This window comes from Marmota monax, unplaced genomic scaffold (assembly GCF_021218885.2).
Source record: "Marmota monax isolate L192 unplaced genomic scaffold, Marmota_monax_Labrador192_F-V1.1 WCK01_AAM20220418_F8-fsc00207, whole genome shotgun sequence".
NCBI classification, from domain to species: domain Eukaryota; kingdom Metazoa; phylum Chordata; class Mammalia; order Rodentia; family Sciuridae; genus Marmota; species Marmota monax.
In genome coordinates this window covers 2,288,623-2,311,714 of record NW_026692713.1, presented here as the reverse complement: position 1 = coordinate 2,311,714, position 23,092 = coordinate 2,288,623, and the positions used below count along the sequence as shown (strand labels likewise).

The following is a 23,092-nucleotide window of genomic DNA, read 5'->3' as shown; positions in this document are numbered from 1 at the left end:
CAAAGTCTTTGGTCCCCATGGTGGGACACTACCTCTCAGGTTGAAGGCAGTGCCGCATAATGGTTAGAGTACCGGCATGGGTCTGTGTCTACCTTGGCTAAAATGGAGTTTGTGGTTATTCTCATTTAGGAGATGGCAAACCAGTACTCTGAACTTTTAGATTATTTTGCCAAAGGTGACATAACTTGTAAGAAGCAGAGACAGGCAGAGGAGGGAGGGATGGAGAGAATGGTTAATGGGTATGGGGTGAGGGGGTGGTTAGATAGGAGTAATCAGTTCTAATGTTCTATGGCACAGTAGGGTAGATGGTTGACAACAATTAATGAAATATTTCAAAATGGATAGTAAAGAAGGTTTTCAATGTTCCCAACACAAAGAAATGATAAATGTCTGAGGTGATAGATATGTTAATTATCCTGATCTGACCATTACATATTGTATATAAGTACTGCAATATCACACTGTACCCTGTAAATATGCATAACTACTATGTGTCAATTAAAATTTTAAAAAAATTTTGAAAGAGGCAGAGGTAGAGTCAGAACTTGCCTGACTCTAGCCAGTGGGCTCTCAACTACTGAGCCCTCTAGAAAGCTCACTGCTTACACTCTGGGTTCTCTTGAGTCATGACTGTGTATACAGGGGCTGTACCTGGCTAGTGGAGAGGACAAATCGGTTGCTCATCAGATATGTCTCATCTGTAAACATCTCAGGTGGCTCCTTGTACAGATCCCGGGCCAGCTCCCGCAGTGCTAGCAGGTGGTTGTCGATGGCCATTCCTGTTATGGCCTGGGTGGTTGGGGACAAAGAACAAGAGATGGGACATGGGCTCCTCTATGCATCCTTTTCCCTTCCTCTCTACTCCACAACACTAATGGTGACTCCAACAGTCATGGCTCATGCTTACCCAGTGCTTGCTGCAGCCAAAGTATATGAGTGGCCACTTAGTATCACCACTTTACCTCTGCCCCTTGGGCCCGGTGCATTTCTGCAGGTACAGGATGAGTCCAGAGTAGGTTGGACTGTACCCTGAGGATGTCTGAGTTAAAGGTCATCAAGCATCCACTATACACCCACATCCACATGGTGCTCTAATGGAGGAGTGAGGTTAACCTGGCCAACCCAAGTACCAACCTGCTCAGACCTGGGAGGGAGTTTGGGGAGAAGGTTGTGTGCTGGGTCCAGGGACTGCTGAGCCCCATTCAAGCATTGGGAAGGGTGTCTCTGATTGTCGTGGTGGGGGGACTCTCTGATCACAATCAATGCTTCATCCTTTAGCAGGAGACTAAGGAAGGCAGGCCAGAGAGCAAAAGGTCTGTTGCTGAAATCTTCGCCACTTTGTGGGCCCCAGATCAATTCACTTTATCTAGATTCGTAATCTAAGAAATCATTTTGAGTCAGGAGCTAGATAACTTAGCAGAGGCTCTGCTGACATTTTCAAGGAGAAAGAGCTACTTGAATAATGAGATATTTTCTCTCTCTCTTTTTTTTTTAAAAAAATTACAAAGATAAACTCTTATCAAATCATAGGCTATAGAGCTAGGGCTTCAGAATTTTAATGCAGGAGGGACTCAGAGGGATGGTGTGTCTGGAAGTGGGACCAGGGCACTAGTTCTGGCCTTACTTTATTTGCATACTGTTATTATTATTATTATTATTATTATTATTTATTATTATTATTATTACATGTTTATCTGGGGGCAATTGGGGGACTGTGGAGACTTGCAAGGAGGGCTATCCCATCCCTATAGCAGTGAACTTCAGATTAACTTCAGGGTAAATGTAAATTTGGGGGTTTCATAGTTCATAAATTGGCCATTTCCTGCTATAGCCTGTCACAGGGGGAAAACTTCCTTCCCTGTAAACTTTGCTTAGGTTTACAAAGCACGTTTTTGGGATTTGACAGCTATTCTCTTTCAGTTGAGAATGAATGCATAAAGATGATGCATAAGGTCTTTTGCTAAATCTTGGCCACTTTGTGGGCTCCAGATCAATTCACTTAATCTAGATTCATAATCTTCAGAGGCCCCAGGCTCTCTAAAGGCACCTAGTTAACAGTCTGAAAAGACAAGGTATACAACCAGCTCACTTTATATGTTTTATTTATTTATTTATTTACTTGTTTGTTTGTTTTGCAGTGCTGGGGATTAAACCCAGGACCTCATGCATGCTAGGCAAGCACTCTACCACTGAGCGACACCCCCATTCCCCCATCTCACCTTAGATGTGCTCCATTAGGACAGACAGGAAGAGCTATGAGCCTGTCCATAAAGGAGATGGCTCTTTTCATTTCTCAGGCTACCTCTATTTAAGCTCTGATTTGTGTTGGTCCAAAAAAAGCAGCCGCTTTCTAGAGCAGCTGATCTACCTCTGTTTCACCAACTCTGTATCAACTGCAGCAAGAGCTGAGTTAACAGGATGTTTAGATTAGAGCCATGAATAGTTATGAGTAAAACGACTCATTTAGGGAAACTTTCAGTGCCCACCATATGCCTGGTACTGCGAGGTACTGAGCAACAATGGAGAACAGAGGAGTCAAAGTCGGAGCCCTCATAGAGCTTACGGTGTAGTGGGGGTTGGGGGACAGGGAGCCACCAACCAACAAAAAACATATCATCATAAATGAGGAAAGAGATGGGAAGGAAAAGTATAAGGTGATAAAAGAGTTCATGAGAGGGCACCTAAACCACATTGTCTCTGTTATCCAGTCTCAGGTATTCAGTTATAGCAGTTAACACTAACAAATCAACAGCCCTCTTCTTTTCAACCCCCATATCCACCCTGTTTTGGTGAGTGTCCACAATGCCTGAGACACCCCAAGGCTCTGCAGTGCAGTTAATTGGGGACCCTGGATTCTCTTGCTGTTTGCTAAGTCAGTTGCTAGCTGTTCTATTTCTAGCTTGGACACTATGATGTCACCTTCTTTCCCATTCTCTTTGCCCTACTGTATTTATGGGTCAAAAAATTCCTGTCTTTTTAGAGAGTTTCAGAGTGAGTGCCTTAAACCCTTGTGTTCAGTTTGGCATGTTAAATCAAAAGTTTGTGTTGTCTTCTTTAACCCCTCCCCACGTTGCCCAATGGAAGCCCTTAATCAATTCTCCTTCGGTGTCATAGAGCTTCCTAATCAGCATTTCTGCTGGTTGGCACACCACCTACCAATCCCACTGGTCCTTTGTATACTCCATACTGGGGTAAGCTTTTAACAGGAAATCCAACATCTCCTGCTCCTCTGTCCTTTGTCAGCTGTACACACAGAGCTACTTTTAATCAAATGTATCTTATTCTCCCAAGACTCTTTGCCTTTGCACCTGATGTTCCCTTCTTGGGTTAGCCTCTCCTCTCTTCATCCTTCAAGTCTCATGTGAAGCACCACTTCTTCTGGAAAGTCTTTTTTGGATTTTCCAAGCAGAGGAAAGAGCTTCCTTCTCCATGTTTGCTATTTCCTCCTGAGTGCTCTTTTCACAAAGGATTGGACTTGACTTTGAACAGCCTCTCCTCCAACTATATACTAAGCTCCCCAAGGATAGGGTTTATAGGCTTCATTTTTGTTTTGTTTTTTTAGTACCTAACACTTCTCCTGGCTTATAGCAGGAAAATACAACAACAACAACAACAACAACAACAAAATATCCACTGAATACAGAATATAAACTTGCTGTAATTTGAATCTGAAATGTCTCTCAAAGGCTTGTGTTAAAGGCTTAGTCCATAGGTTGGCACTATTGGATGGTGGAAATTTTAAGAGGTGGGCTTCATGTGAGGTCTTCTGGTCACTGAGGAAGGGGTGTGTGCCCTTACCAGGGATAGTGAGAACCCAACCCCTCCTCCTCCTCCTCTTTCTCTTTTGCATTCCACCATGAGGTGAATGGCTTTGCCCCACTATGGGCTCCCATCATGATGTGCTGTCACCAAAGGCCTGAAAGTCATGGGGCCAACTGACCATGGACTGAAACCTCTGAAACTGTGAGCCTAAGCAAATATTTTCTCTTCCTATGTTTATAATCTTGGGCATTTTGTTATAATAATGGAAAGCTGACTAGCAGAGTATTTAATTTTTCCCCTACAGAACAAACATAACTCTTCAGATAAAAGGGACATAGCAACTGAGAAGAAGTTGCTAAAAATCCAGAGCCAGGTACGGTGGTACACACCTGTAATCCCAGTGACTCAGGAGGCTGAGGCAGGAGGATCACAAGTTCAAAGCCAGCCTCAGCAAAAGCTAAGTGCTAAGCAACTCAGTGAGACCCTGTCTCTAAATAAAATACAAAATAGGGCTGGGGATGTAGCTCAATGGTCAAGTGCCCCTGCATTCAATCCCCAGTACACCCCCCACCCCAAAAAAACCCTCAGAAATGTATTATAGTTGCTTTCAAATATATAGAGTAAAATTTGATCAAAACTTTTCATATTATCCTTCAAAGACTGTATTGGAATGATTTTCTATCAATATATTGATTATCAGCCCAAGCAGATGCTTATTCTCTATTGTTTGCATGCAAGTGATGTCTTTGCAGTGCCAGAAAATAAATTATTTCCCTAAACCAGGGAAAAGGCCCCCTTACAGTTTTTTTTAATATTAATTTTTTAGTTATAGGTGGACAAAATATCTTTATTTTATTTTTATGTGGTGCTGAGGATTGAACCCAGTGCCTCATGCATGGTAGGAGAGCACTTTACCTCTGAGCCACAACCCCCACCCTTCCCTTACAGTTTGAATTCATGATTAATTTTCAGTGCGGGTAGCATAAATAAACACATGGAAATTAAAAGCAAAAATCAAACCTAGGTGGGAATAAATACTGCCTCCCTCGCAAATGCAAGTACAATTGTGAAAGGTACACAAGCTGCTTCCATTTGTCAGCCCAGAACCCCGTTCCCTCACATTTGACCTCTTTTGTATAAACTGTAAAGTTCTATGTGTATTATATGTTATTATTAACATTATGGTTGTTTCAAAGGACTCCCAATACTCTTATAAAATCTGAGGAAAATAAGGAACAGGGTGCTCTCTATGTTCTAAAAACAAGAAAAGAAGACTCTGAGAGGGAGGTGGCCAAACCACTGGCAGTTGGAGATGCTGTTCTCACCCAGGGTCTTGTGCCACAGCCCCAATCCTGGCAAGCTCTGGCTCTGGGCACAGACTGTGGTCACGAGGAGGCACAACATCACTCACCATGACTGTGTACTCAGTCTGGGCTCGAATGGCATCCTTTAAAAGCAGCAGTTTCTCGGAAGCCTGTCAACAGAGCAGAGGGTCAGCACACAAGGCTTTAAGGAGCTGATGTCCAGGAGCCCAGCGGATGGACAGCTCACAGTGGCCTCAATGTCTCCTTGTATCTCCTTAGGATGGTATGGGACTTACTGGAATGGCAGCCTTGTGGTCAGTCATGGCTCTCACAAAAGTCAATGCCTGTGGGGTGGCAGATCTGATGTTGTCCACTCGCCCCTCCCGGAATCGGCGAATGGATGCACTCTCATAAGTGGGCACCAGTCTCTGGTGGAGCCTGCAGAAGATAAAGGATGAATGGCAAATGGTAATTTATTCTCAAGGAATCATAAACACTGAAAGAAAAATAGCCTTGGCAGGCTTTATTTTTACAGTCCTGACTTGACTTGGCATAGTATTTCATTTTAATGTTAATAGAATTCTAGAGGAGAATTCCCGAAGATGAATGCTAGGGGGTCTCTAATAGGAAGAGCTGTGTACATTTTTATACATTGGAAATGCTGTGTTGATATAAAATAAGAGATGACTGGTTGCTTTTAAAAGAATTCCCAATCTGTTGGAAAACCTGGAATTTCTAGTGAGACCTGATGAGTGAGTGATTAATAGCACAGAATGGAATAATTGCACCATTAATCATTTACACCCAGGAGGGAATCCTATTTTATTTAAAACAATTCAGCCATGGCCTCTGCATTAAGGCAGGGAGGGGTTTTAGTGATGTTGAGTGTAAACTGCTGCCCAGGTCACCCTTTCATGGCTGTGCCTCTCCTTTCTTCACAAAGCAGACCTGAAAGAGGTCGTTCACTTGACCCGCGTAGGAAGGTGTGTCTGGCATCTGTATGGATTATTTTGACAACCTGGTTATCCCAGCAGAGCTCATGATAGTGGCCAGAATAACAGTAGCTACTCCCCACGACAATCAAGGGACACTTCTTTCCTTGTGTGTGAGAACAAGGTAAGGATCCTCAGGTTTGCAGCTTGGCTGGCACACCCCCTTTCCTACCAGTCAATAAAATCCTTAGTGTTGAGGGTGAGAGAGCAAAAAAGATACAGAGCTCAGAAAGGGATAGGGATCACCCAGAGTCACACAGCAAGTCATGCCCCTGTATCTTAGCCCTCCTGCACTGGGTGGACTTTTGAGGGGACAATGAGGTATGACAGAACTGGGTGGCAAGGGAGAGCCCAGGGTGGCTACTTCAGGTAAGAGAGTCCAGACAGACCTCTGAGGGCTGACACTTGGGCTGGAGGTGACTGGGGTGGGAGGGCAGAGGCATAGGCAGGGCAAAGTTCTAGAACTAGAAGAGAGCTTGCAGGAGGGTCTGAAGCATGGTGGGAAGCCACCAGGAAGTTTCAAGGGGGTAAGGGATGAAGTCTGGTTTGCAGATTTCATAGTTCATATTTCATGAAGTGGGGGTTACAGGGGACAAGAGGGGGAACAGAGAGCCCTAGGGAGTGTGCTGCAGTGGGTTAAGCCAGGGATAAAATTAGCTTGGGAGGGGCTGATGGCAGTGGCAGTGGAGGGCAGAGAATGGGCTTGAGAGACATTTGGAGAACTGACATGGAGAAGTGGCAGGGTGGGGGGTGGGGGTGAGAGAAAAGGTAGAATCAAGAATTAGTTCCAAATCCTTGACAGGACCAACTAGGGGACTGTTGGTCTCATTTCTTTATCAAGGTTGGGGAACTGGGGAGGAGCAGATTGCCCCCACAGGAACTCAGGTGGGCTGGGTAAAGTCGAGATGCAGAGCAGCATCCATAACTTTGTGGTCCTCCTCACCTGCCTGGCTCTCCTTAGCTCTGCATGCCAGGCCCTTTGAGCTCTGTGCCATGGCTCAGGCAGTTCCCCGACTGAGACACCCTTCTTTTTCTTTCTTGAGGTTGGATTTTTACTCAAAACCCAGTTCAGTGGCACTTCCTCTATGCAGCTTGCTTTGGTCATCCCCAGCCCACTGGGCCCCCAGAAAGCCAGCTCTCCCTCTAGACTCCAGAAGCACCTTGTCCATCAACTCACTCGGACTCAGGTCCATCTCATCTTTGCTCACCTGTAGAAGGCCAGCTGTAGGGCCACCTGGATGAAGGCATCAGGGCTGCATTTCTGCTTCTTAATGAATGTTTTCCCATAGTTGTCAAACTTATAGACAATGAAGTCAAGATTCTTTACTATTCTGTAGGAAAGAAAAGATACTTTTATTGCATGTTAAAATAAAATGCATATACCACAGAGCCCACCCAAGTTTCTCACTCCTGGCTCACATCTTAGTCCTCCAGAAGATGAGGACACAGTCCCTGTCCACCAGGAATATGCTGGGGTGTCAGAGACATGCCTTGACCTATATAAGTGTGCAGGACCAGGGCTGTCCTGGGCAGATGAGCTCAGCTGGACAGGGGGTGGCTCTGCTCTGGCAGGGACATGGTCCTAGCTGCATAACAAGGCAGGGAGAAGCATGGGGAATTAGCGATATTTGCATAGGCAGGGCCAGCACTGCCCACAAACCAAATCCTAGCAGCCTGCTGCCCACAAAGTAGGCCTACAGAGGCCATTCATTTGACCCAAGTAAGAAGGTGTGGCTAACATCACTGTGGACTCATCTCTGGCTACCCTAGCAGAGCTCATTTCTTAACTGGCTGCCAGCAGCGTTACCTCACCAAGACTCATCCTCAGTGTCCTGTAGGGAAGAAGGTCCTGCAGCCTGCCTGACTGCTTGTCACAGTCACCTTAGTAAGGGTTACTCATCTGGAGCTTTAACAGTGGCTGAAAACCTGGTTTATCCATGATATGCCTGGGTCTTTATCAGAGTAATAGGAAACTTCCCTAAGTCTACATGAGAATCTTAAGCTCCAGCCACCCTTAAATAAACCAGTCTCCTCTTTCAGACTGCCCAAAGGAGCAAGGTCCACACCTTCTACCCCTATTCTTGCCTGAGCACAAAGCGCTGGGAATGCCGCCCAACCCCTGCTCAAACCCTCCCTTGGGCCTTAGTGTGCTCTCTTGGGCCTCCTTGAATTATCCCTGCCTCACAGGAGCTCAGCTCTCAAGGGGCTCCATCAGGTGCTGGGGACACAAACAGATTTAGAGGGGACCCAGTTTCCTCAGTATTTGCCCCTCAGCCTGGCCTTTGACAAACTCTTTGGACAGACTGAGCTCTGTCACCATAGCCACTTGGAAACCTCCTCCCCAGGGCTCTGCCCATTCAAACCTCATCCCCCTTCCAGGGGCTGCTCAGGACCCCCAGGGATCCTCCTGATTCCCCACCCACAGACCTTACCTTGGTCTCCAGAAAGAGGAGCCAGGGGCCTTGCGAGCACATGGGCCTGCTTGGGGACCTGAAAGTGAGCAGGCTCCTTCTTCCCCCAGGACTCATAGGCCCACCAACTTATTCCTCTGGCAGCCCACTTATCCCCCGAAACCACCCTGTGAAATTGAGATGTCAGGATCATTCTATAGAAATCCTGAGACCTCTGCTCTGCCCTGCTAAAGCTAAGCAGCCTCCACAGCAGCTCTCAGTAAAACAATCATCTCCATCTTTGGGCCTCCCAGCCTGACCATACCCTGTCCTTATCATCTGTGCTATCCCCACAGTCTCCTTCCTGGCTCCTGCAAGTTTCTCCACACAAGTTCCTCCAGGGGCTTATCACCTCCAGCAGGGCAAGCTCCAGAGCCCATAATATGAGGACAGTGCAGTTCTCCACAGTATGGCCCCACTTTCCCTTCTGTGCCCTAATTCTGGCCATTCTGCCTTTGCTGATCTCCAGACCAGCCTGGATATTTAAGAACTGGTACAAGCTTGAACAGTCTTCCTTTCTACCTCTTCCCCATCTACCTGCCCCTGGAACTCCTATTCATCCTTGAAGGCCCACTTCTGCAAAGCCCTTGCTCACTGTCCAGGCACCGTTCAATTTCTATCTCTCTGTGGGTTCAGGTCTATATGCCTCTCTTTCATCTGGGCACTTATCTTCCTACTTCACACATTTGGTCCTGGAATCTGCTTCCTCCACTAAAATTATGGAGGATAGGCTTCATGGCACATTAATTTCTGTGTTCCCAAGCATTGCCACAGTTCTGGCTCAAACTAGAGCTTTGCACATGTTTGATGAATAAGTGAGTTGATGAATGAATTCCTACATTCATACTCACTTACTGAATGAAGAAATGAACAACTACAGTTGTCCAGATATGGTTGCCAGTCCCCAGCTCCCACCACACATTACAACTGTCCTTGGCCAAAGCCTACCCAGAAGGGCTCACAGCTGTCCCTGGCCCTCCTTCTTGGCTCCCTCCTGCCTGGGTCCCGTTAGGGCCTGAACCACCCTCTCCCCTCAGGGAGAAAGGCCCCCCTTGTCAAGTTGCAGTGTAAACTCAAGCAAATTGAATAGCTTGGATTCAAATGACCTATTCAAACCAGTTGTTTATTACTCTCCCAAAGCAGGGGATGATTTCCTGGCCTTGACTCTGCTCAGTCAGGTGAAACCTGCAGAAAAAAATAGCTCCACGTTTGCATTTTATGGAAATGACAGATACTTCAGCAAGGTTATTTCCTGAGAGTTATAACTCCCTTTTAGTTTGACTACATTTCCATGAGGGGTGGGGGTGGGGTGGGCCCTGGAGGGGAGGCCGAGTTGCTGGGGTCTTTGGAAACTTCCAGGGTGCATCAGCAGCTGGGGGAGGGGCAACTCCAGGCAGCCCCTGGAGGATGACCCTGGAGGAGACTTTGAGTTTCTCTTACCGTTGAAGTTTTTCAGCCGAGGAGGCTAGGTGGCCTTGAATTTCTGGAGAACATTTCCACCTCAGCCTCCTGGGAGCTGGGAGCTCACTGACAGAGTCTGCTCGGACCAGCTTCTTGCTGTTCTTCATCCTGTGAGCACAAAGGGACCACCTCCTGAGGCTTGGAGGGCTGCAGGACAGCATTGTTCCTCTGCCACTGCAATCATCTTAACTATTGGTTGGTGCAGCCTTGGAGTTTCAGAGGGTATAAGCTGCCCCGAACTGATAGGTAACAGATAGCTATGAGTGGTGGGAGCTTGAAGTTAAGGGGATAATCTAATAAACTGGGCCTACTGTGCTGACCCCCATATGCTTTCTGTTAAAAACCAATTTACCTGCAGCCTGCCAGTCTTAAGTCAGAAGCATGTTACATTCCCCAGCAAACAACCTGTTATCTGCAAAAGAAATGCAGGCCCAAAAAGCCAATAAGAGGAACACAAGTTATCTTAGAGGGGGGAATTTTGTGACCCTTAAATAGGGAACTCAGGGAGATAAGGATAATTCTCCCAACCATAAAATCTATAAGAACAAGTTCTAATTAGAACCAGTCAACGTGGACCAAAGCAACCTAGAGTTGCCCTGGACTGTTAACCATGCTCAGTGGGGACTTGGAAGTTTGAGGCAATCCTGCTGTCAGTCAAAAGTCAAGGGATAGACCTGGGTAGGACTTTCTAGAAACATCTCTGGGACCCCCATTAAAACTGAAGGGCAAGAGTGGGTATGAACTTCCTTCTCATCTCTGAGAGGACCCACTCTTTCCCTTGAGAGTGTCCCCTTTTCTTTTTTCCTAATCTTTCTAATAAACTCATGTCTACTACATTAAGTGTCATGTCTGAAATTTTTCTGGTATGATGGCAACAATTCATGAGAGAAGACTGCTATGGCTGCCTTGGCTCCTTGGTTCTGTGGCAGGTCCTCGCTCTGTAACAAACCACTGTACAGATGAATAAACTGAGGCTCAGAGAGACCACCAAAATTTGTAAGAGGCAGAGCATGATTCTATTCAGTTCTGCCTGACTACAAAACACATTATTTTTATTTTTTTCCTGTCGGTCATGTTATACCAATAAGATTTACATAAGACTTGGAGAGAAATATAGGAGCAAGCTGTTGTTCTATTTTCAAGGATTGGTTTGGGTTTTAGTGATCCCAAAGAGTTCTGTGAAAGAGATTGAGAATTTAGAACCAGGGAGAAGGTGCTAGAAGAAAATGATCAAAACTAAAAGGAAGAAAAAATGCAGTGTGTTGAAGGAATAGAGAAGCAGAGTTCAGAGGCTGGGGAAGACCCAGGCTGGGGAGGGAATAGTTGTCACTCAGAGACCTCCCTCTGTGTGGGTCAGTAGTTGGCCCAGTCCTGACTCAGGACAAACAGCAGGTATTGGTCTGAGCTTCCTGGACTAAAGCAGATGTTCCTGACAATTCTTTGCCCACCTCTCCCTGCTGGCCCTACATCTCTTGTCCAGTTTACAACTTCCATCTGGCCCACATTTAAGCTGCTTTCCCCCCCAAACATCTTTTACTAAGCCATTTTCCAGATGGACACAGAGCCCCTCTCTGGTGCCACCCCAGTTTTTCCTGGCCTGGTGTGGCAGCTCTGGGTGATCTTCCTGTGTTCTGCCCCTGGACTCACATGTGTTTGAGCAGATGCTCTGTGCACTGCACCAGAACGATGCCATCAAATGGGGAGTGTTCACACACCACGCCACAGGTGCCATCTCGGCCCACCACAAACTGCAACAGGGAAGAGAGAGGTGAGCCTCTGGGAGTCAGCCTTTCATACCAGCCTTGGCTCCAGGTCGGGTTCCCCTGGCGTCTTGGGGTACCTCTCCTCCAAGGTACTTTATTTCCTAAAGAGAATGTTGCATGTGATTGCAGTGCCCTGAGCCACTGCATGTGAGTCTCAGACAGCTCTACACTGCGCGACCTCTTTACCATAAAAGCTAAGTGCAAAGGAGACCCCCATGTTCCCTGAATGAGGCAGTCCAGGGGTTCCTAGTGAGCACACGTGGAGCTCCTTCTCTGCCTCGTTTCCCCTTCGTTGCACACGTCACAGACACCATCTTTACTGTGATCATTTGCCTGATGAACCCTGTTTGTTTTGGCCACGACTGATTTTATTCCCAGGATCTAGACCCGTGTTCACTCCAGAATAGGTGCTGGGTTATTGCAATGAACAAATGAATGAAGATGATGATCTGATCTGGATAGTAAGCAAATTCCTAGGGAGAAATAAAATACCCCTTGACAGGGGTGAAGGCAAGGTATACTGAGGATGCTCTGCTCCTCGCTGCCAGGAACCCGGTTCTCAGTTCTGCTGCTGCCAGGGGAGTGGGGAGAGCTTCAGCAAGATGCTTTGGATCTTTGGACTTCAGATTGCTTCACTTAATATAGGCCCAGCTCAGCCCAGCTCGGCTCAGCTCCCAGGATTAAGATGAGATTAGAGAAAAGGAGTAGGATCCATAGACACCATAAAGATTACTTGACTTTTTTTTAATGACTTTACAAAACTATATTTATCTTACTTGTGAAAGGACCATAATCAGTGCAAAAGGTATAGGAGGAGATGATAAGAGAGATAAAATTTGGTTCTTAAAATTTAACTCAAAGTGGGTCTGGCATGTGGTTCATCACACCGAGGAGACACAAGTCCTTCATCCCTAATGGAACAAACAAACAAATAAAAGCTCACTGGGTGCCAAAGTGCACACCTATAATCTCAGCAGCTCAGAAAGCTGAAGCAGGAGGACTGCAAATTCAAAGCCAGCCTCAGCAACTTCGTGAGATCCTTTCTCAAAATTAAATACATAAAAAGGGCTGGGGTGTGTGGTTCAGTGGTTAAATGCCTGGGTTCAATCCCTGTTACAGAAAGGAAGGAAGGAAGGAAGGAAGGAAGGGAGGGAGGGAGGAAGGGAGGGAGGGAGGGAGGGAGGGAGGAAGGGAGGGAGGGAGGGAGGGAGGGAGGGAGGGAGGGAGGAAGGAAAGAAGGAAGGAAGGAAGGAAGGAAGGAAGGAAGGAAGGAAGGAAGGAAGGAAGGAAGGAAAGAAGAAAGGAAGGAAGGAAGGAAGCCAACAAGCTCTTGAAATCTCTTTCAGGGAACCAGAACATATCACACACACCCCAGGGCTTCTTTCCAGTCTTTCCTATTGAATGCCACATACTGGAATCTTTACTATTATTCTACAAATGAAAAGAAAATTAACTAACTTCCCACAGAACTTCTCTCAAAAGACATCCCTTGCTGACTTTTCTCTTTCTTTCTCCTACCACTCCCTGCCTTTCTGTGCCGAGACTCATCCTTCATCTTCTCAAATTCAGATTGATGGAGCTTCTCTGGACTTCCTGGCTCATCTGATAAGCTGTCCTGCCTATGAAAGCCACTTGGAGGCCAGCACAGACTCTCCACATTAATGCCTTCTGTCCCTGCCACTCAAAGGAAGGGAGGAAAACAGTATCTTTTAAAAACTGCTCATTGCTGGGTGAGGTGGAACATGCCTGCAATGCTAGCTACTCAAGAGGATTATGAGTTCGAGACCAGCCTCAGCAAGATAGCGAGATTCTATCTCAAAATAAAAAAGGGCTGGGGATGTAGCTCAGCAGTAAAATGCCCCTGCTGGGTTCAATCCCCAGAACTGAAACAAAACAAAACAAAAAAGATGCTCCCAAGGCTTATTATGTTCCTCATCCTGGGCATCCATTATATCATTTCATTCTACAGCTGCTCCATGAAAGATCACAAGCAGTTAGCTACACTGTGACAGCTAAAACAGCCAGCACACTGGCAGGAGAACCCATCAGAAACAACAGAATTGACAACGCAAACCAACAAAAAGGATAACACAGGGACAGAGATTGAAAAACGAGGTGTTCCTAAGAAGTGCTCACCAAATTGAGCCATGCCAAGCCGAAGAGGAGCCATGGTTTGCCTGCTTTTTAAAATGGTTTACTGAGTATAGTAGCTTTAAAACTGAACACGAGCAGATCTGGGAATGGTAAGTTGAGGGAAGAAAAGATGGAGAACAGGAATGAATGGCCTAAGTTCCACTTCTTCCTCACCTGCCTGGGGGTTTTCCTCTAGGTGGAAGTACATATTGTGTTCTAGGATGATGTCATGTGAATGAGAAAACATGAATTATTTGGTTTCATTTGAGGACTTTTCTTCTGCATGGATGCTAGGCTGCCCCATTTCTCAAGGATTAAGGAAGGTATGTTGAAACCAGGTGGTAGCCATTAGGAAAAGCTGACATGATTCTCGATCAATGTGCTGGGGATTTATTTGGTAGAAATGTGGCAGTCTCCCATAGCTTTTATGTTCCCACCTTACAGTGTATGATGGGGGTGGGGGATGAGACCCAGGTGTGACCCAGATCTTCCTGGCACAAGCTGCAGGAGGCTGGGATTTTCAGCTGGGCTCAGTTACTTACTCCTGGAGGTGACAGCAATAGCACATCTCAGGACCCTTCAGCTGCCCCACCCCCACCAAATCCAGCACCCTGGGTACAGAAGCCAGTGGATGCATGTGCTGGCTGACAGTGCTGGACTTGGCTCTGCAGAAGGGGACACTTACCTGCAGGGACTTGTCATACCAGCGGTTTGCCCCATTCTTGCTGCAGCCTCCTCCATGAAGGAGCTGGAGTGCCCTGTTGGTGTCACTGAGTTCCCCACCACCTGGGGCATCCAGGCACACCAGGCAGATGCAGCGCTCGATCATGTCCAGCGAGTCCCGGTTGGTGGAGTCTGTAGGACAGGCAAACATGGCTTCAGCACCTGCCCCAGGCCTGGGGTCCCCCTTCCAGAGCCCACACACTGAGGGCAGCCTTGAAAACCTTAGGAGGGCAGTGAAGTCAGCTAGACTGTCCTGAACCTTTATCCTACCCTAGTGGTCTCTGCAAGAGTCCTGGCCTTCAGCTGTGGCCAGTTCTACCTCCAGTGTGTGCACCATTGGTCCTCCCTATTAGGGTAAAAAGAGATATACTTGGACCCTCAGTTCAGCCCCCGTTGCAGAGGGACCCTAATTCATCCTCCACTTGGGCACCCTTGAGCCATACCTATGCATAGGCATGTTTATTTGTCTTGAACTATGATTTTCAAACATTTAAATTAGTGGTTGAAGTTTTAAAATTAGGCAATAATTTCATGCAAAAATCTGAAGGAAAGGTTCTGCTTGCCCCTCTCTCCAGTTCATGGTTTGGAGTCAGAATCATAGACAGAAGGGCCAGGCTGCCCCTGAACCTGCATCTGGATGATCATCTGGGGCCATTTCAGGCATGTGGAACTAACTCATCAAGACAAATAAACTAAAAGCCACTAGGTGTGCAAGAAACATGTCACTTGGGAGCCCCAAGCCTGGCCTACAGCTTGCTTTAAAAAATTCTCAGGCTGCTGGGCATTATCCTACAGGAAGGGCTTTTTGAAAGCCATGCGGGCCCCCAAATAGTGCTCCCCCCCACCACCACAGTGGCACTGGAGGAACTTAGACAAGGATGGCTCCTCTGGAGGGGGAGTTAAGCACTGGGGTCTTGACTTCTCCACAGAGGATACTGAGCACAAGGTTATTCCTGGAAAGTGGAGTCAGGCCAGCCAGAGGGGCTACCCTGTGATTCTTCCACCAAACATAGGTTTTTTTTTTTTGTTTTGTTTTTTTGTTTTTTTAAATCTCCTGATGGGGCCTGATTACAGATGCCAGTGGCTGCTGCTGCTGGAAGTGTTTGCCCTTCTTCCAAACTGAAGTCTCTTTTGTGTTGGTGCCGTGCTTTCTCCACCATCCCATACTGAGTGAGTGTGGGAACAGACAACCTATCTTTTGGTTGAAAGTCCACCAAAATTTTTAAAGTCCACTAAAATCAAAGTTTAATATTAAGTTCAAAATTCTAAGGAGCCACATCAAGACCCACAGGACAGGGCTGCACATCTCCCAAGATCCTGAGCTTGGGGCTAGATATAGCGATAAGATCTGGTGCAGGGAAACTAGCCTCCCTCAGCCCCAGGGAAGGGCTGGGAGTGCTCTATGCATGGGAAGACAAAGTGCATGGTATTGGGAAACAAATGGCCATTGTGTGGCAGAGATTCCTAGCTGCATGCCAGGCCTCCTTTCTCCCCTTATTCATAGGACCCCTGGTACTTAGCTTGGCACAGAAATTACCAGTTAAAGCTACATTTCCCAGTCTCCTTAACAACTAGGAGCTACCAAGTGTCTAAATTCTGCCAACAAGATCTAGAAATACTATATTACAGCTTCTAGGAAATCTCCTTAAAGGTAACTACCCCGCACTCTCTGCCCTTCTCCCTACTTTCCTCCCTCCTGCTGCTTGGAACGCACATGTAGTGGCTGGAGCTGTCACCTCCATTTTACCTTCTTCAAGCATGTGGTGTACACCTCCCCTCAACCCCCAATGTGGTTGCTCGATCCTAATTTCTTGTGATGGGTCTTCTCAATAGCTGCTGGATATGTGGCCACCTGTGCTGGTTCCTGCTCTGCCCAGGTGATTTCTTCAGGTTCATGAGAGGTGTCCACAGATGTCCTTGAATGAAAGGTGTCACCAGTCCCCACTTATTCCTTTACTCTATTTGCAAATCTTTGGGGAATGAGATGTACCCCACAGCAGGCCTTCCACTTTGGGGAGCCAACCCATCTTTGGGACATCCATTCATCCATTCCTGCTTCCTGTCTCCCTTGTCCCATTATACTCCTGCATTGACCTCATGGTCAACCACCTGTACCCCCTGGTCACCTGTGTACATTCCATTTCCTCACCAGGGCCCTTCTCCTATTCTGCCTATCAAATCCTGCTGGTTAATCTCTTTTGAGCTCCCTGATCCCCTAGCAGTGCTGGCCCTATCCTCAAGGACTCCTGACACCCAGAATACAACTGGCTCTGCAGCCAGCTCAGTACAGACATGAAGGCCTCACTTTACCAGCCAGGATGGACTCCCACAGTACCTGAGTCCAGGGCTGGACCAGCTCTCTCTATGCCCACTGCCTCCTACTGTATGGCATGTGACCCTGCCAGACCCACAGCCCCACACTTCAGGCAGTCACTGCTGTCCAGCACATGCAGCCCCCTGAGCACTGATCTGATGCCGTTCCCATGTCTGTGAGCTCATCAAGGACAAGACCTGGACCTCTATACAAGGTTGGCACAGGAAAGTGTCCATGGTTCGTAATGGACTTCAGTGTGCTTCTGTTGGTCTGGCCTGGGTGGGGCTGAGATGTGTGAACTCAGCACAGAGAAGGGCCTGGAGGAGCTCTGCTAGCTAATGAGAAAGGTCCATGGTTCTTCAAGAACAGGAAAACACTATATTTGGGGCATCAAACATCAGGGATGGTGGGGGAGTGCAGGCTGGGGGTGAGGCTGAAAACAAGGTAGGGATTCCCTTTCCTCTGCAAAGTTCCTCTGCCCCCTGCCCCTTCCCCTCCAGTAGGCATCTCTGCAGATGGCCATGGTGCTCAGTCAGTCCTGCACCAAGCTCTGTGCCGGGCATCCCCTTGGGCTTGCAGACTAGCCTGTGCCTTCACAGTATGGTAAGGTCTTGGACAGGCCTCAGTCAGATTCAGATATGCAGAGAGGAAGACAGTGATGTGTCAAGAAGGAGAAAACAGTATGGGGAAAGGCTTGGGGGACTGGGAGCAGACCCTTGGCTTGCAGGTAGAGCTTGGCCTCCAGCTTATGGATGGAGGCTGGAGGATTTAGAGGTGACTGGAAAAACAATGATGTGAGGCTATTAGCCAACCTATTTGAGCACCTATGATGTGTCAGTACCAACCTAAGCATGCATGTTGGTGAATATGCAGTAGACATCATTGTCATGTCTCATCTGCAAGTGAGAAACAGAGAAACCAAATATCTTGACCTTAGGCAATTTCCAAGGCCTCACTTGTAAATGGGGGATGATAATAATCATCCAGTAAGAGGGAGGAGTAGGTTTGATCCCAGGCATTGAACTCCAATGCTTGTGTTGGGAGCAGATCATCAAGGGCTGTGAATGTTAGGCTCAGCAACAACAGGGAGTCACCAAAGAAGATTGGACCAAGGTTAAAATGGTCAGAGTAGAGTCAAAAATGCCTGGCAGCATAGGAAGGGTGTGGACCTGGAGGCCAGGCAGGGACCATGGGCAACTCAAAAGCTGCACACCTTAGCCCTGTTGGCTATGCCTTGCTGAGCTCCAAGAGCCTGCTGGGTATCTGGCCTCACCAAGATTTCTTGGAAACAGCCCTAAGATCAGTGTGGGGTGGACAAGCTGCAGCTCCCTAGAAAGCCCACAGCAAGCCTGACCTGCTAGGAGGCTGGAGGAACCTGATACAACCCTGGAAAGTAAAGGAAAGACTTTCTGGGCATCACAAGGCTGGCAGCAAGAAAGGACTGTCCTCTGGGCATCAGTGCCCCAGCCTCCTCCAGGCAGGAGAAAAGGATGCCTGAGGAGTGGCTGAGGTCTTGCCATCTCCTGCAGGCTGTGCAGGGCCCAGCAGCTCAGTGCTGCTCAACAGAAGCCAGGTCCTGGCTCATTAGACAGAGTGAAATGGGAGCAGGACAGAGCTGAGAAACCAGGTGGCCTTGCAAATGAACTCCCTGCATACAAGTGCTGATCGTTCAAATGCTGACAAGTTTATCGTGTAAGGCAGAAAATGAACTACACCCAAACCCATCCACCATGACTCTGGCCCAAATGTAATGGAAACACAGGGCGGTGGGATGAAGGCACACGGCAGGAGCTGTTTGTCTTGTGGCATCCTCATGGAGCATATCGGGGCTCACTTAATGTGGTAAATCAATCTTCTTCAAGGAGGCCCTGCTTAATAGTGAGGTATGTGAGTTGAGTTAAAAGAGGAGCTTGCCCTGACACCCATACTCAGGGCATTGACAGCTTCGATGGTGCGGAAATTCCAGAGACTAAAAGGCCTTGGGAACCCCTGAGGCTTCTGTTAGAGGTCGAAAGCTTTAAGACTGACTCAGGTGAGCAAAGATAACAGGCACATCTAGTATCTCTGTCTTTGAAGGGCTGCATGACTCTGTGTTGCTGCTCTTTAACATGCACATCGGTGCATGAGCACATAAGGACATACATAGTCCTCTCTAGGACACTTGTCATCCTTGATCTGTTACCAGGGAAATGGGCACAGGTCAGATTTCTACTATGCTGACTGTCCCCCATCACACAGGGAGATGGAGGTACTGACCTCCTCTTCAAAAGCATAAAGCTTCTAATCCCTTGGCAACTCCATCTGAACAGCTTTCTTCCCCTGGTGAAGGAATTGTATCACCTTTGGGGAAGTAAATCTACCATCACAAGTCCCATATTCTTCCCTGCTCCATGGCCTGGAGGGTGATTTTTATGTTCCCAATAATCCCCAGAGACTGAGAGTCCAACAAAATTATTTCTTGCTCATTGCAAATGGTTCTTGCAAATTAGAACTGCATTGACTTAAGTTACAAAAGCACCCTTTAAAAAGTTCAAGGCAGCAGGTCTTTGGCTTCCAGGAAGATGGAGTAGGCTTTTCTCTATTCCTCCCACTGTAAACCCTGGATGTTACACTTTTTAAAAAATATTTTTTTAGTTGTAGTTGGATACAATACCTTTATTTTATGTATTTTTATATGGTGCTGATGATTGAACCCAGCATCTCACATGTGCTAGGTGAGTACTCTACCACTGAGCCACAACCCCAGCCCCCCCTGGATGTTACATTTAAAACAAACATGAATCTGGAAGTCAGAGGAAGGAAAACAGACCAGCCTGGGACCTCAGGACCAAAACAATATGGAGACAGTTCTGTGGGTGTAATGGACTGAATTGTGTCTTCTGCAAATTCATATATTGAATCCCAGACCTCTAATGTGAGTGCATTTTGAGGTAGGACCTTTACAGTGGTAATTCAAGTTAAATGAGATCATAAGGGTGGAGCTCTAATCCACTAGGACTGGTGTCTATAAGAAGAAGGAAAGACCAAAGATGTGTGCACAGAGAAGGGCCATGTGAAGAGATTGAGAGAAGACAGCAAGCTAAGGACAGAGGCCTCAGGAGACTCCACCACTGCCAATACCTTGATCTTCAACCTCCAACCTCTAGAACTATAAGAAATGCACCTTTATTGTTGTTTAAACCACCCAGCCTATGGCATTTTTGTGATGGCAACCTGAGCACACAAATATACAGGGTATTTTTCCCACTAAAATACCCCACACTTGGAAGAGGAAAAGCCAGCAACATAAACTCTCAAGTAGGCATAGAAAACAAAATGGAAAAAAAAAAATCTCAACAAAAGCCTGTTCTCTATGTCCAGGGAACAGGGGGTTGGGTGTGATGGGAGGCAACCTGGAAAGATATAGACTTATAGATAATAGCTATTCTTGTTCAGTTAAATATCACAGGAAAGACTGTCATTCTACACAAACACACACACACACACACCTCAAATCCCAACCCTCCACCATTTACTGCCAGCAAAAGCCAGCGGGTAGCCTAGACTTTGTACCATCACTGGTCCATAATGAGGCATCTCAACCTCTGGGGCTATCAGAGAAGGCATGATATCATATGGAAACTTAGACTTCATCTCTACTGGATGGTAATTAGTCCCCTGGACCCTGTCTGACCAGTATTAATAGAGACCACATAGGGAGCAGGAATCCCCACTCAGCAGCAATAAGAACTACCTGTCCTAGAGTATTGATAGAGCCCAAGTGAAGACCCTGGATTTCTGTTTTTACCTGCTGCAGCAGTGTCAGAGTGAGCGAGCTTAAAAAGAGTAGGTTTCAATAAGCTCTAGAGTCCCAGAACATCATACATCCAAGTTTTAACTCAACAGAGATGACAGATATGTTAGACTATGTGACAGATATGTTAGGACTATGTGACAGATAATTCTAAACCAATAAATATAAAAAATATGTCAAACAATTCTGAAGAAATTTGAAACATATGAAAAAAACCATAAAGTCTTGGCAAAGCATTATAAATCTCAGCAGAGGGTGGGAGAGGAGATATAAAGAGTCAAATAGAAATTTTAGAAATGAAAGATATGATAACCAATGTAAGAAGCTCAGTGGATAGACTCGAGTAGAATTTAGGGGGTGGAGAAGAAAATAGGGAGGTTGAAGCTAGAACAATGGAAATTACCCAATCTGAACAACAAAGGAAATAGATTAGAAAAATAAAATATAAATAAATAAACAAATAAGCCTAAGAAAACTGTGGCACACAAGATCTAGCATCCATGTCATCAAATTCCCAGAAAGAGAGGAGAAAGAGCAGAGTGGAAAAGTACACAGAGAAACAATGGCAAAAAATGTCCCCAAATTTGTCAAAAGACATCATAAACCTAAAGATTCAAGAAACTGACAAAACCTGAAACAGGATATGTTGAAAGATGTACATATTAATAAATATCATAGTCAAACTTCTGAAAACCAAAGACAAAGAAAAATTTTGAAAGCAGTGAGAGAAAAATGATACTCTGTCGACAGGAGAAAGCAATTGGAATGACAACAGATTTCTTAGTAGAGGACAGAAGGACGTGGCACACATTTTTCAAGTTCTGAAAGAAAATAACTGTCAACACAGAATTCTAAATCCAGGTAAAAATATCTTTTGGAAATATCTCCCTTAGAAGGCTGGGCTCAGTGGTGCATGCCTGTAATCCCAGCAGCTCAGGAGGCTGAGGCAGGAGGATCATGAATTCAAACCTAGCTTTAGCAACTTAGTGAGGCCATGGGCAACTCAGCAAGACCCTGTCTCTAAATAAAATATTTTAAAAAGAGAAAACAAAAATTAAAAACAAAACAAAAACAAAAATTTAAATGCCAGAGTTTAGCTCTCACATATAAACTATTGCATTAAGTGTAAATTATCTAAATATACCAATTAGAAAACAAATATTGGTAGATTATATTAAAACATTACCCAGATCTGTGCTGTTAATAAGAAACTCCCATCAAATATGATGATATAGGTTTGTTGTGAGTAAAAAGAAAGAAAAAGATCTATCATGCAAACATCATGAAGAAAGCAGGAATCACTATATTAATGGCAGATAAAGTAAAATTCAGAATAAAGAAATGAATCAGTCATAAGGGGAAAATAATTTTAAAAAAAGGGTAAGTCCATAAAGCAATCATAAATTCATGTGTACCAAAAATATCACAAATGTGTGAAGCAAAAACTAACAGAATTAAAAGAAGGAATAGATAAATCCACTATTGTAGTTGGAGACTTCAACACCTCTCTGTTGACAACTAATAGAACAACTAGACAGAAATTTAGTAAGGACATAGAACTCAGCACCATCAATTGACAGGATCTAGTTGACACTTATGGAACATTTGTTCAGTGACAGCAGAATGCATTTTTTTTAAGCATCCATGAAACATAGGTTGAGATACTACCTCCAGGGATAAAACAACCTCATAAAATTGAAAATAATTTAAATAATACAAAATGTGTTTGTTTCTGATCATAGTGGAAGCAAAGTGGAAATTTAAAAAAAACTGAAAAATAACATGAAAAATGTTTAACATTTAGAAACAGAACAACATACTTCAATAATCTGTGAAGGGAGATTTTAGGGAAATTTTAAAAATACACTGAAATAAATTAAAATTAAAATATACATGTCATGTCAACATTTGTGAGATGAAGCTAAAATATTAAGATAAAGGAAATTTATAGTATTAAATGCTCCCTTAGAAAAGAGGAAAAGTCTCAAATCAACAATGTAAGTTCTCACCACAAAAACCTAGAAAAAGGGGCTGGGGTTGTGGCTCAGTGGTAGGGCGCTAACCTGACAAGTGTAAGGCACTGGGTTCAATCCTTAGTACAACCTAAAAATAAATAATTAATTAAAATAAAGGTACTGTGTCTATCTATAACTAAAAAAATATTTTAAAAAAAGAACTAGAAAAAGAAAAGTAGGAGGAAAGAAATCATGGAAAAGAGGGGGAAAAAGAAAGAAAGAAAATCAATAAAAAGAAAATAAACTTGGTTCTTTTAGAGGATCAATCAAATTATTAGCAAGACCAATGAGAGAGACAAGAGGGAGAAGAGGGGGAGGCGGGGTCAGGGGGAGGGAGAGAATGCATTACCTATATCAGGAACAAGATGGAGGATATCACTTT

The 23,092-nt window shown here is 45.5% G+C and overlaps 1 protein-coding gene across 2 annotated transcripts in view; it reads right to left on the bottom strand.

Moving 5' to 3' along the window:
• Positions 1-23,092, bottom strand: part of Chat (choline O-acetyltransferase) — a 46,630-nt gene that overhangs the window by 1,893 nt on the left and 21,645 nt on the right. For both annotated transcript variants that reach the window (XM_046446762.2, XM_046446761.2), the window contains exons 7-13: positions 14,551-14,720; positions 11,617-11,717; positions 9,949-10,077; positions 7,267-7,389; positions 5,363-5,504; positions 5,174-5,236; positions 652-789 (exon numbers count right to left, since the gene is read on the bottom strand). In XM_046446762.2, the coding sequence (XP_046302718.1) occupies positions 652-789; positions 5,174-5,236; positions 5,363-5,504; positions 7,267-7,389; positions 9,949-10,077; positions 11,617-11,717; positions 14,551-14,720 (866 nt within the window). The remainder of the gene's footprint in view (positions 1-651; positions 790-5,173; positions 5,237-5,362; positions 5,505-7,266; positions 7,390-9,948; positions 10,078-11,616; positions 11,718-14,550; positions 14,721-23,092) is intronic.